Consider the following 14,687-nt stretch of genomic DNA (forward strand, 5'->3'; position numbering starts at 1 on the left):
GTCAATACTTAATAAATTCAGTCTTAACAGTTTAGTCCAGTTGGATCCACCAAATATGCCCTGAATTGTTTATTGAAAATCATGTTGTGGTATGGTGGCAGGGGTATGGTTTGACAGAAACTTGCGGGATTGTTTCACTAGAGAATTTCAGAGAAGGATCTCGATTTTCTGGATCAAGTGGCATTCTTGCTTCAGGAATAGAATCGCAGATAGTCAGTACAGATACCCTCAAGCCTCTTCCACCTAATCAGTTGGGAGAAATATTGGTCAGAGGACCCAATATGATGCAAGGTTGACCTAACATATATTTCTTGACCGTCTACATTTATTTTGTTATTTCAATGTTGCATCCGTAACAATAAATTGCTTAACTATTTCAGGTTATTATAATAATCCAGAAGCCACAAAGTTGACTAAAGATGAACAAGGTTGGGTGCACACTGGAGACCTTGGATATTTTGATGAGGAGGGGCAGTTGTTTGTTGTGGATCGAATTAAAGAGCTCATCAAGTGTTACGGTTTTCAGGTAACTTTATTATATATCGGTTTTCTTTTAATCTTACTCAAAATATAGTTTCATGGTGGATGTGGATTATGCTATTTAATTAAGACTGCGTATTCGCCCCCTCCATCTCCATGTACGTTAAGAGTAATTTAGAATAACGATTTTTGTAAAAATAAATGTGCATATATATATATATATATATATATATATATCTTCATGAAACTACTTGACTGTATGCAAGGTGGCCCCTGCGGAACTTGAAGGGCTGTTGCTTTCTCACCCTGAAATATTGGATGCTGTTGTGATCCCGTAAGCAATTATTGCACTATTTCTCAGCTGCCATAACTTTGAAATACTACTTCATGAGATTTGACCCAGAATTTCCTGCTGCAGATATCCTGATGAGAAAGCTGGTGAGGTTCCAGTTGCATATGTTGTTCGTGCGCCCAACAGCACGATAACCCAGCAAGACATTCAGAAATTCATTGAGAAGCAGGTAAGGTGGCAGGCAGCTAAGCATATTTACAACAGTTACCAGAAAAGAGATTTTAGGAGTTTTCTAGATATTTGATGGGTTCCTTCCTTTTCCCTCCGCAGGTTGCACCGTTCAAAAGATTGCGGAGAGTAACTTTTATAAACAGCGTGCCGAAGTCTGCTGCAGGAAAGATTTTGAGAAGGGAGCTTATTCAGAAAGTTCGGTCCAAAATATAATAATTAAGATAATTATACCATATGTATTAATTTCCCTCATTTATTTCTTTCTTCCACTGTAATTGTTTTTTTAATTAAAAAAAGTACTAAATAAAGTTCAAGAGAAGAGAACAAAGAAATATATAGAGAACAAGAGAAGAGAACAAAGAAATGTGAGGAAATCAATGGAAATTACTAAAGAAAGTTCAAGTTTGTGTTTTAATGTAATCTTGTTTTCTATCTCTTTCTCTATTATGTAATGAGAGAGATGAAAAGAGAACGGCATAATTTATGGGAGTTTCTCTCGCATTTGTTGGCGACGACAATCACAACAACGCTAGCTTGGCTCAAATTTTAGTTCATAGAATTCTGTAATGGATTGAATGATCCAGCTTAGAGTCTAGTCAATTGATTAATTTGTCACCATTTGCAATTTGATCGGCGACCATTTTCAGCTCATGCTTTTGATGTAAGACTAAAATTGTTTTATACTTTGAGCTCTACTAATATATTTGCACTAGTGTGCCAAAAGGGTTTAGTCCAGTGGAAAAAGGCTTTAACTTGCATATCAAAGGTCTCAAGTTTGAATCGTCATGGCATCATAGTGTGTGTGTGTGTGAGAAATTCTCCTCCCTTGTAGTTTAGACTATTGCTTGTACTAAAGTAAAAAAATAAATATATTGCACTAGTGCATAGTCTTTGCATTTATTTTTAAGTTTAAGTACTACAGTGCCCCGTGAAACATTGGTCAATTCCCACTAAACCCCCTTAAAGTTAAAGTGACCCACTTTGCCTCATTGACCAGGGTTTCGTGTGTCACTTAATCACTTTCCATTAACGCCATCCCAAGTTCCATTAAAATGATGATGTGGCAGGGGTATATTAGTCAATTCAGCTAAGCTATCATTTGTCTCACTAATCTAAGGTTGTGACGTTTACTTGTGGACCCCACCTCTAACAAGAGAGAAGATAAAACCCCAAATTGATCTAAGTTGCCTGGCGCAAACCAGAAAAACCCCAAATAGAATTTTAAATGTATAGCCGGTCGGCTATACTCTTTAAATAGAATATTTCAACAGTATGGCCGTGCGGCCGTACTATATAAATATAATATTTTAAACGTATAGCCGCCGGGCTATACCCTATAAATAGCATAATCTTTATTTTTAATTACTTTATTTAGTAGTTATGTTTTGTTTACTTAGTGAATAATTAGTAGTTAAATATTGGATTAAACCAAAAAAAAAAAATCATTACCATTTATTAAGTAATATAATTTATGAAGTGAATTAAAATATTTAATTATTCAGTATAGAAATAATAATTAAAACATAGTTATAAATGAAAGTAATTAAATAATGCTAAGATATTATTTAATTACTAAAACGAAAATTTATTGGACATAAAGATACTAAACTTCTATTTATTTATTTTTTAAAACCTCGCCCAACGAAACTTCATATGCAAAATTCTATCCCGGCGAAATACCATCAGGATAGACCTGTGCCGATGAAATTTCGTCGGGAGAGGTTTTCTCGCTTTTTTTTGTTTTTTTGTTTTGTTTTTTCAATTTCAATTTTAAACATATAAAATTAGTTTCTTTACTTTTGTTTTTTGCGAACTTCATTTGTTTAATATATGTAATTAATTAATATCTTAGCCTTTCTTAATTACTTTAATTAGTAATTATATTTTAATTATTATTTCTTTAGTCAATATTTAAATATTTTACTCATTTCATAAATTACTTAATAAATAGTAATTAATTATTTTGCGGAACTTTTTTTTATATACAAAATTAGTTTGGGTAAATACAAGTCCCGAACTAAAAACCCTAGCTTCTGAACTTGTTCCAAAACCTTTCTTAAGCCTCGAACCCTAACCATAAGCCTACTAAGGAGTAGATACTTTCTCTTCTTTTCCAATGTGGGACTCAAGTTCATGTATTTCAATCAAACTTCAACAAGTAGTTGATATTATCGAATCACGTTGTGACTCGAGGCTAAAATCCATTTTTGGAATACTAAAATATTTGGGTACCAAAAACCAAATTTCTAGGATTTTTATTAAAATATTTAATACTAATTATTCACTAAATAAACAATAATTAAAACATAATTACGAATGAAAGTATTTAAATAAGGCTAAGATATTATTTAATTAATAAAAAAGAAAATTTTAAAAAGGATATTTTAAGAGTATAGCCGAGCGGCTATACGTTTCTATTTAAAGCGTATAGCCGCCCAGCTGTACTCCATAAATAGAATTTTAAACGTATAGCCGGTTGGCTATACGCTTTAAATAGAATATTTTAACTGTATAGCCATCCGGCAGTACTATATAAATAGAATATTTTAAAAGTCTAGCCGCCGGGCTATACCCTATAAATAGCGTAATCTTTATTTATAATTTCTTTATTTAGTAGTTATGTTTTAATTGTTATTTACTTAGTGAATAATTAGTAGTTAAACATTGGATTAAACCAAAAAAAAAATCATTACCATTTATTAAGTAATATAATTTATGAAGTGAATTAAAATATTTAATTATTCATTATAGAAATAATAATTAAAACATAGTTATAGATGAAAGTAATTAAATAATGCTAAGATATTATTTAATTACTAAAATGAAAATTTATTGGACCTAAAGATACTAAACTTCTATTTATTTATTTTTTAAAACCTCTCCCGACGAAACTTCTTCGACAAAGTTCTATCCCGGCGAAATTTGCCGGATTAGATCTATCTCGACGAGTTTTCATCGGCAGAGGTGAATTTCGTCAGGAGAGGTCTAATCCGGCAAATGACGCTGGGATAGACCTCTGTCGATTAAATTTCGTCAGGAGAGGTTTTCTCCATTTTTTTTGTTTTTTTGTTTTTTGTTTTTTTTATTTTTTTATTTCAATTTTAAACATATAAAATTAGTTTCTTTACTTTTGTTTTTTGCGAACTTCATTTGTTTAATATATGTAATTAATTAATATCTTAGCCTTTCTTGATTACTTAAATTAGTAATTGTGTTTTAATTATTATTTCTTTAGTGAATATTTAAATATTTTACTCATTTCATAAATTACTTAATAAATAGTAATTAATTATTATTTGGTTTTATACTGATTGTTCTTCAATAGTTTTTGGTGTTGGTTTTCAACCCTATGATGAAGTTGACAAGAAAGATAAAAATGGATGCAATGAATATGAAAAGTGCAATTGGAATATTCATAGTTCAAAGGATAGCATAGGTGAGAAGCAGGCAGTACCGTACGTTAATGAAGGTATTCCATCTCAACGCTAGCCCTAATTAAGGTAGTGTAAAATGTGAAATAAAACAATGGGGTGGTGTGATAAAGCTATACGTACGGACAATATATACTCTCTTTTTCACCCCTAAGCTAGCTTAATTAATAAATCATGCTTACCAACTAGCCTTTATTTTTTGGTGAAATGCTTACCGACTAATCTTGATGCCTCCGCTTGGTTGGAGAGAATGTCTCGGGTTCGATTCACATGGATGTGAGGATGATGTATACTTGTGATAAGTTTGACATCTATTTATTGATGGTCCTATATTATGGTAGTGCAGCTATTATTTATGTGTTATCCTCTTATAAAAGTACATTTGTAAATATCATAACGTTTGTTCATGCTTGAGTCATTGGTCACTTTTTTTGTTGATCATATGGTGTCAATTAAGATATAAAGCTAGTAACATGATAACTCAGCGGGATCTAAGGTTATTTCAAAATCAAGCTATCAAGTGTAAATAAACAAGCACAAGAGTAGACTTATTTTTTTTGTCTTCCTGAAATTTCCTATGGCTACTTATTTTTGGTACTTTCTTTTCTCTACTTGTAGAGTGATGTGAAACTCCCTGTTTTTCTTCTGAACTCTATTGCCATTTCATGGATGCAACTTTAGAACTCTAACTCATGCATGCATTTATACCTTAGATTTGTCACCCTTTTTTTTTTTTCTTTCAGTCAACAGAAGGTTTAAAAAAAATAAAAAATAAAATAGAAAAAGAAGTGCCCCTTTCTAACTTTGGTTCAGTTCATGATCCATTTGATTTAATGTTTGTTGTTATTATATGGACTCAAGTTTCATTAATCCACTTGGGCTATGCAAAGTTTGAAGGGCTATTGGCTGTCATTGTGATTTCCTTGTACTATTATAAGCAATACTTAGCAGTGTCTGTTGCCATAACTCTGAAATTCTTCATACATTTTACATCAATTTCATGTAGTAAATTGAAGATGGAATGGAACATTAGCATCATCCTGTGAGATGAGAACCATGCCCAAAACTTACTCGGACCTAAATCGCCTACTGGCCTTGGCCCAATGTTATGGAAGGTGTGTAAATCCTTACTAGGTTTTTATTCTAAAATACTAACCTTGCTCAACCATGACAACTATAGAGCAACTTCTTCTCCTACGCAGCTCTTTAATTCTCTTTTCTTTAAATAGGGTGAGAGTCTGTTTTTGAGTACGTTTTGCTGCAAGGGAAGGGGCCCCTATATATACATGCATCACTCAAATGACTTGCCTATCAAGAAGCTTTCGAGCGTTGCATTAGACTAAGTTTGTTTCAATTCATATTGTATTAGGAATTCTATTAACACTTGTGTTTTACTTTAATAAGCTCTGTACAATTGGTTATCCGAAAAGCTTGAGTTCTATTTCATAATCAATTAAAACACTTGAGTCCTCTTAGGATTAGAAGATCATATTTCCAGAACTAAGACAATAAATTGTCTTACAAGATGCTCTAAATAGATGTAGATAAACAAAGAATCACAAGAATAATATGTTCATGTTTACAATATGTTGGTAAGTGTCGGCATAGGAACACAGTGTTATCATCACACACAATTTCGTATCTTAAATACCTTGGGAGATCTTGGTTTCTACCCGTTTCTCTTATCTTTTGTGATGAGAGAGAGAGAGAGAGAGAGAAAGAAGCATGCAACATGTTTACACTAGAGTTTCTCTACTATTTGTTGGCGATGGCAATCAATATGCTTGGCTCCAATTTTAATTAATAGAATTCTGTAATGGATTGAATGATCCAGAGTCTAGTCAATTAATTTATCATATTTGCAATTTGACCGGCGACCATTTTCAGCTCATCCCATAAGATAGGTTTTTGATGTGAGCCTATACATTGCATTAGTCTTGGTATATTTTTCTTATTCTTTGTTGAAAGCTCCCACTTCCTTGAAGATGAAAACTATTAATTCAAAGCACAAAGTTTTCCTTATTTTTATTTATTCATTCCCAGTTGGTAGATCTGACTACGCTTGGGTGAAACTAAACCATGTAGAGCGAAGCAGGCAAGCGAGGTTTAGCATGTGCAAACAAAGGGTTGGCCTTGAAGAGGGAGAGAGCCTCAGTGAGGTCAATCTTGTCCACATTGGGTTGCATGCTCCAAGTAAAGCCTTGCAAAAGCCTTGCTAGGAGCATGATAGTTATGGTAGTCCCAAGCCCACCCCCCATGCATCCTCTCCGTCCAATAGAGAATGTAATGAACCTCAGCTCACGCTCTTCCAGATCCACACGTTGATCAGTATCTCCGTTTAGATGTCGTTCTGGGTCGAATCTCAGCGGGTTTTCCCACACTTCCGGGTTGCGCCCGAGACCTAAGCGACTTAGCAGAACACTGCTCCCTTTTGGGATGAAGTAGCCTGCTACTACAGCATCTGTGCTGGACACGTGGGGGACGTTGAATGGTGCAACTGGATGCAGCCTAAGTGCTTCTCTTGCACAAGCCCTTACGTAAGGGAGCTTGGACACATCAGAATCTTGAACAAGCCTCTGCTTTCCAACTACCCTATCTAGTTCATCTTCTGCCTTTTTTAGCAGCTCAGGCTGGTTAAGCATTTCTGATAGAGCCCACTCTGCTGCATTGAGCGAATTATCCACTGTTGCAAGCTGCAGCTCCTGATCATGCACAAGAACATGCATGTAAGTTGGTTTCTTTTTAGAGCTCCTCGTTGCTCAAGTTCGGCGTTTTGAGTTTAGTAATCATAAGCACAACTTTAGCTCAATAAACATTGACAAATTAGCAAGCGGCTTATAGCTCAAGTGATTAAAAGCATTTATCATGCAACAGAAGTCCTGTTTTGAATCTCCATTCCTTTAATATTGCATGAATAAAAATGAACATAAAAACATCGGCAAATTAAGGATCCATACTACTTGAAATAAATTAGTGGTAAGTAAGAATATCTCACCATGATTTGAGCTTTAATTTCTTCACCTGACAATAAGGGTTGTCCATTTGCATCTTTGAGTGAAATGAAAACATCAAGCAGGTCCTCAGGCTCTTTCGTCCTTCCATCTCTCCATTCTTTCAATTCTTTCAACCTCTCATCTATAAGAGGGTCTTGATATTGCTTGATGATATTCAAAGCACCCCTCACCTTTTTCTCATGGCCACTTATGTCAAACACTCTCAGCCATGGAAGAAAATCCGATACGCAGAAAGCGTACACATGCAAGAGTATAGTCATAAGCGCAGAGACGTGTTGCTCTTCTTCAAAGCCAGGCCCTCCATCCTTTCTCCCTTTGCCAAAGTACGCGTGTTGAAAATCATCCTTCTCATCACACCTCCTGAGTAAAATTGAGCTGCAGTTCTCACATTTACCACCGAACCGTTCGAATTGGACGAGCACTGATTGTATAGGAACTTAACAAGGTTATCAGCTTCTTCGTTTCTCTTACCAAGTAGCCATTGAACCATAGAATGATTGAACACGTTAGCAATCAAAACTTTTCTCATTTTTTTCCACTGGCCTCCCCAAGGCGCAAAAATTGTGGTCAAGAACCCACTGCTTAATATCAATTGCCATTGTGACTAGGGCTGGCAATGGGTCGTGTCGTGTCGGGTTCGTGTCGTGTCGTGTCATGTCGTGTCGGGATAATAAACGTGTCAAAAATGTTCAACCCGAACCCAACCCATTTAATAAACGTGTCGTGTCGGGTTCGGGTCGTCTTTTATCGTGCGGGTTTCGAGTCGTGTAACGGGTTCATAAATAGTAACATGCATGTTACAAAACTCACAATTGAAAAAATTTAAATAAAAAACAAGAGGAGAAGATAGAAGGAAAAGAAGGAAAAAGAAACATTATAAATATCAAAAGTCATAGTAAATAATCACAAAGTTGTATGTAGCATGGTGGATAAGGTGTTGGAGAGTAATGAGGGTGGTAGGGGTTCGAAACCCCTTGTGTGTGTGATGAAGTCCGTATTTATGCTTATTTTTTCGCGGGTTGGCGTGTATTATACGGGTTGACACGACCCGTGACACGACCCGTTTAAATAAACGGGTTAATCATGTATTATAACGGGTTAGCGAGTTGACCCGAAACCCACCTGTTTAATAAACGGGTTATAATGGGTTGACCCGAAATTGACCTGTTTTTTTATCGTGCGGGTTGAACCCGCTAATTTCTCGTGCGGGTTTCGAGTCGTGTATCGGGTCGTGTCCGAAATTGCCACCCCTAATTGTGACAGGTCTTGATGCAAAAACTGCATCATTTTTCTTCAAAAACTCCCTGGCAATTTCTGGTGATTTCACTGGGATGACATGAACATTTCCTAATTTTATGCATGCAATGTCAGTGTTGAGTTCTTTCAAAACCCTATGCACCCATTTATATGCTGGCCTGTTCCTCCACATTTCTGGTACACAACCAACAATTGGCCATGGGGTCGGGCCTGGGGAAGAGAGACTCCTTTGTTTCTATTGCTGGTTTTCAACCTGATCAAGTTGACAAGAAAGATGAAAAAGGATACAAGGAAAATTGCAATTGGAGTGTTCATGATTTAGATGCAGAGGGGATATGGAATTGAGCAGCAGGTAGTGCTAGTCAAGGTTTTATTGTTCTCTCTCAATACTACTAATAATTAAGCAGCACTGCAGGCAATTCTAAAATATCGATGATATCGGAAATATCGTTAGTCCAAAAACACGGAAATTTCGATGGAAATATCGAGATATTATCAATATCGATAAAAATTGAATAAAAACCACGGAAATTGTAAGAAAAACTTGGAAATTTTTATTGAAACTTTGGAGAATGTTTATTTAGTCAATTATCTATTAGTTTATCACAAAAAATTAGAAGGAAATGCATTGCATGATGGATTTAACTTATTTAAGTTGATTATACAGCGAGCTGGCAAACACTGTGAGTGTAGAAAATATATAGTAATTAATGAAAAAAGATTAATCATTTATATATAATGATTTACTACATTATTTTATACTTTATACATTGCATGGTAAGATACATGAGTGACTTAGTACCACATAGAGTTTCTATGAGGTTCAAAGATTCATTCTCATGTGAAAATTTGATTCTTGCAAAAAGAATTCAAAACAAAACAATATAAATATAAATATTTTAGCATAGTATCACAAAACATAAGTGATATAGTGGTTAAGGTGTTGGAGGCGTAAAATGGGAGGGGTTCAAATCCCCTTTGTGTTTTTTTTTTCTCCCTTTTTTCTCCCTTTTTTTTCTTCTTCTTTTTCCTTTTTTTTACTTTACATCGATATTTTCGATATTTTCAATATTTTCAATATTTTAGCGATATTACACAGATATTTTGACAAAATATTGCTGAAGTGTGAGCAAAATTATCAACATCGATATTTTCCGATATTATTGTCGATATTGTCGATATTTTTACGATATGTACATGGATATGTTCCGAAATATCCGTGATTCAAAAAAACCGAAATATCCTCGATATTTCGTCAATAATATCGATATTTCAGACTATGACTGTAGGTAGTGGTACTTCTCTTAAAGTTTGTCTAGTTGTGGGGTCCGAGAGGCCTCAGAAATGTGAGACGTCCTCTCATAGAACTTCGGACATTTTGACGTTTGGATGCTACTTGCCATGCTCTCTAATGCTACCAAGCTACAATAATTCAGTGTCACGAATCTTTTCAGCTTTTTAATCTCTTTGGCTCCATATGGTAACCACACTTTACAATGGTATGCATATGGCTTTCGGCATGATTTTCCTAATAACATGATTGTTTGATGCATCTTGCTTTCCATGCTGCTGGATGTATGATTTGTGATTCACCATATTTGGTTTGTAAAAAAATAAATTATAAAATAGAAAAAGAAGTGCCCCTTTCAAACTTTGGTTCAGTTCATGATCCATTTGATTTAATGTTTGTTGTTATTATATGGACTCAAGTTTCATTAATCCACTTGGCCTATGCAAGGGCTATTGGCTGTCATTGTGATTTCCTTGTACTATTATAAGCAATACTTAGCACTGTCTGTTGCCATAACTCTGAAATTCTTCATAACATTTTACATCTATTTCATGTAGTAAATTGAAGATGGAATGGAACATTAGCATCATCCTGTGAGATAAGAACCATGCCCAAAACTTACTCGGGCCTAAATCGCCTGCTGGCCTTGGCCCAATGTTATGGAAGGTGTGTAAATCCTTACTTTTATTCTAAAATACTAACCTTGCTCAACCATGACAATTATAGAGGAACTTCTTCTCCTATGCAGCTCTTTAATTCTCTTTTCTTTAAATAGGGTGAGGGTCTGTTTTTGAGTACGTTTTGCTGCAAGGGAAGGGCCCCTATATATACATGCATCACTCAAATGCCTTGCCTATCAAGAAGCTTTCGAGTGTTCTATTTGCATTAGACTAAGTTTGTTTCAATCCATATTGTATTAGGAATTCTATTAACACTTGTGTTTTACTTTAATAAGCTCTGTACAAGTGGTTATCCGAAAAGCTTGAGTTCTATTTCATAATCAATTAAAACACTTGAGTCCTCTTAGGATTAGAAGATTATATTTCCAGAACTAAGACAATAAATTGTCTTACAAGGTGCTCTAAATAGATGTAGATAAACAAAGAATCACAAGAATAATGTTCATGTTTACAATATGTTGATAAGTGTCGGCATAGAACACAGTGTTATCGTCACACACAATTTTGTATCTTAAATACCTTGGGAGATCTTGGTTTCTACCCGTTTCTCTTATCTTTCTCCTCACATGAGATAGAGAAAAAGAAGCATGCAACATGTTACACTAGAGTTTCTCTACTATTTGTTGGCGATGGCAATCAATATGCTTGGCTCCAATTTTAATTAATAGAATTCTGTAATGGATTGAATGATCCAGAGTCTAGTCAATTAATTTATCATATTTGCAATTTGATGGGCGACCATTTTCAGCTCATCCCATAAGATAGGCTTTTGATGTGAGCCTATACATTGCATTAGTCTTGGTATATTTTTCTTATACTTTTTTGAAATCTCCCACTTCCTTGAAGATGAAAACTATTCAAAGCACAAAGTTTTCCTTATTTTTATTTATCCATTCCCAGTTGGTAGATCTGACTACACTTGGTTGAAACTAAACCATGTAGAGAGAAGCAGGCAAGCAAGGTTTAGCATGTGCAAAGAAAGGGTTGGCCTTGAAGAGGGAGAGAGCCTCAGTGAGGTCAATCTTGTCCACATTGGGTGGCATGCTCCAAGTAAAGCCTTGCAAAAGCCTTGCTAGGAGCATGATAGTTATGGTAGTCCCAAGCCCACCCCCCATGCATCCTCTCCGTCCAGTAGAGAATGTATTGAACCTCAGCTCATGCTCTTCCAGATCCACTTGTTGATCAGCATCTCCTTTTAGATGTCGTTCCGGGTTGAATCTCAACGGGTTTTCCCACACTTCCGGGTTGCACCGGAGACCTAAGCGGCTTAGCAGAACATTGCTCCCTTTTGGGATGAAGTAGCCTGCTACTACAACATTTGTGCTGGACACGTGGGGGAGGTTGAATGGTGCAACTGGATGCAGCCTAAGTGCTTCTCTTGCACAAGCCCTTACGTAAGGGAGCTTGGGCACATCAGACTCTTGAACAAGCCTCTGCTTTCCAACTACCCTATCTAGTTCATCTTCTGCCTTTTTTAGCAGCTCAGGCTGGTTAAGCATTTCTGATAGAGCCCACTCTGCTGCATTGAACGGATTATCCACTGTTGCAAGCTGCAGTTCCTGATCATGCACAAGAACATGTATGTAAGTTGGTTTCTTACTTTGCACATGAAAAATTCAGAAATAGGATAATCTACACTTTTCTTTTCAGTGCTCCTCGTTGCTCAAGTTCAGGGTTTTGAGTTTAGAGTTTAGTATTCATAAGCACAACTTTAGCTCAATAAACATTGACAAATTAGCAAGCGGCTTATAGCTCAAGTGATTAAAAATATTTATCATGCAACGAAAGTCCTGTTTTGAATCTTCGTTCCTTTAATATCGCATGAATAAAAATAAGGGAGATTCACTATTATACCCAATATAGGAGCCCAAATTATTATTATTATTTTTTAAAAACTATATAAAATGGACTTTAAAGAAACACACAAAGCTCATTTACAACATAACAAAAAGACTTTTAACTTCTTTTAAATTACAAACTGCCATTAATTTCTTAAAACAAACTCAACCCTAAAACCTCATAATAAAAAAAGAGTGCTGCTATTTCCACCCACTTGTCCTATTTTCCCACCCACCTTATCTTTCCACCCACTATGTAAATTTGAAAAAACACAATCCTATCTTTCCACCCACCATTATTCCTAAAACACCCTTAAATTATTAATTCAAGTAAATTCTCTTTTAAATTAAAGAGGTCTGTTAATGGGAGATAGGATGGTAGAGAAGGTGCAATAATGGGAGATAGGAAATTTGAAGAATCGCCCATAGTTACAAGGTTTGATATTTGTGATTTGGATTTTTTTAACTTTTTTAAATTTTAAGGTTGAGGCAATTGTTTTGGTTTTTAATCCCTTTCTCTAAGTCCTTAGAAGTCTTTTCATAAATGGGTAAATTTATCTTTAAAATTTTAAAGATAAGGTGGGTGGGAAAATAGGACAGGTGGGTGAAAATAGCAGCACTCTAAAAAAACCCAAAACACTCAATAGGGCATCAAAGTAATTTAATAATCAAAATTAAATTCAATAGGGTCAGCTGTCATTTTTTGGGTCTTTTTTGGGTTTGATTATATAAATTAAATGGTGTATGGTTTATTTATATTATTAGTGCTAAGAATGGGTATATAACTAAATATCTCTAAAAATAAACGTAAAAACATATCGATAAATTAAGGATCCATACTACTTGAAAAAATTAGTGGTAAGTAAGAATATCTCACCGTGATTTGAGCTTTGATTTCTTCACCTGACAATAAGGGCTGTCCATTTGCATCTTTGAGTGAAATGAAAACATCAAGCAGGTCCTCAGGCTCCGTCGTCCTTCCATCTCTCCATTCTTTCAACCTCTCATCTATAAGAGGGTCTTGATATTGCTTGATGATCTTCAGAGCACCCCTCACCCTTTTTTCATGGCCACTTATGTCAAACACCCTCAGCCATGGAAGATAATCCGATACGCAGAAACCGTACACATGCAAGAGTATAGTCAAAAGCGCAGAGACGTGTTGCTCTTCTTCAAAGCCAGGCCCTCCATCCTTTCTCCTTTGCCAAAGTACCTCGTGTTGAAAATCATCCTTCTCATCACACCTCCTGAGTAAAATTGAGCTGCAGTTCTCACATTCACCACGGAACCGTTGGGATTGGACGAGCACTGATTGTATAGGAACTTAACAAGGTTATCAACTTCTTCGTTTCTCTTAACAAGTAGCCATTGAACCATAGAATGATTGAACACGTCAGCAATCAAAACTTTTCTCATTTTTTTCCACTGGCCTCCCCAAGGCACAACACGTGTGGTCAAGAACCCACTGCTTAAAATATCAGTTGCCATTGTGACAGGTCTTGATGCAAAAACTGCATCATTTTTCTTCAAAAACTCCCTGGCAATTTCTGGTGATTTCACTGGGATGACATGAACATTTCCTAATTTTATGCATGCAATGTCAGTGTTGAGTTCTTTCAAAACCCTATGCACCCATTTATATGCTGGCCTGTTCCTCCACATTTCTGGTACACAACCAACAATTGGCCATGGGGTCGGGCCTGGGGGGAGAGACTCCTTTGTTTCTATAGCTGGTTTTCAACCTGATCAAGTTGACAAGAAAGATGAAAAAGAATACAAGGAAAATTGCAATTGGAGTGTTCATGATTTAGATTCAGAGAGGATATGGAATTGAGCAGCAGGTAGTGTTAGTCAAGGTTTTATTGTTCTATCTCAATACTACTAATAATTAAGCGGCACTGCAGGTACTGGTACTTCTCTTCAAGTTTGTCTATTTGTGGGGTCCGAGAGGCCTAAAAAATGTGAGACTTCCTCTTATCGAACTTTGGACATTTTCACGTTTAGATGCTACTTGCCATGTTTTCTAATGCTACCAAGCTTCAATAATTCAGTGTCACGAATCTTTTCAGCTTTTTAATCTCTTTCGCTCCAGAAATGGTAACCACACTTTACAATGATTGATTGATGCATCTTGCTTTCCATTCTGCTGGATGTATGATTTGTGATTCACCAT

The 14,687-nt window shown here is 35.6% G+C and overlaps 1 protein-coding gene and 3 pseudogenes across 1 annotated transcript in view; 1 reads left to right on the forward strand and 3 right to left on the reverse strand.

Moving 5' to 3' along the window:
* Positions 1-1,418, forward strand: part of LOC110766263 (putative CoA ligase CCL10) — a 2,686-nt gene extending 1,268 nt beyond the window's left edge. The window contains exons 2-6 of the mRNA XM_021969556.2: positions 102-291; positions 381-526; positions 747-814; positions 899-1,001; positions 1,103-1,418. Of these exons, the coding sequence (XP_021825248.2) occupies positions 102-291; positions 381-526; positions 747-814; positions 899-1,001; positions 1,103-1,216 (621 nt within the window). The 3' untranslated portion in view covers positions 1,217-1,418. The remainder of the gene's footprint in view (positions 1-101; positions 292-380; positions 527-746; positions 815-898; positions 1,002-1,102) is intronic.
* A 5,088-nt stretch (positions 1,419-6,506) lies between these two features.
* On the reverse strand, positions 6,507-7,091 carry LOC110766282 (tryptophan N-monooxygenase CYP79A68 pseudogene; annotated as a pseudogene).
* A 4,452-nt stretch (positions 7,092-11,543) lies between these two features.
* LOC110766273 (tryptophan N-monooxygenase CYP79A68 pseudogene) lies at positions 11,544-12,235 on the reverse strand (annotated as a pseudogene).
* Positions 12,236-13,340: 1,105 nt separating this feature from the next.
* On the reverse strand, positions 13,341-14,687 carry LOC148293324 (tryptophan N-monooxygenase CYP79A68 pseudogene; annotated as a pseudogene).

The sequence above is a fragment of the Prunus avium genome, chromosome 7 (assembly GCF_965620075.1).
Source record: "Prunus avium chromosome 7, drPruAviu1.hap1.1, whole genome shotgun sequence".
Taxonomy (NCBI): Eukaryota; Viridiplantae; Streptophyta; class Magnoliopsida; order Rosales; family Rosaceae; genus Prunus; species Prunus avium.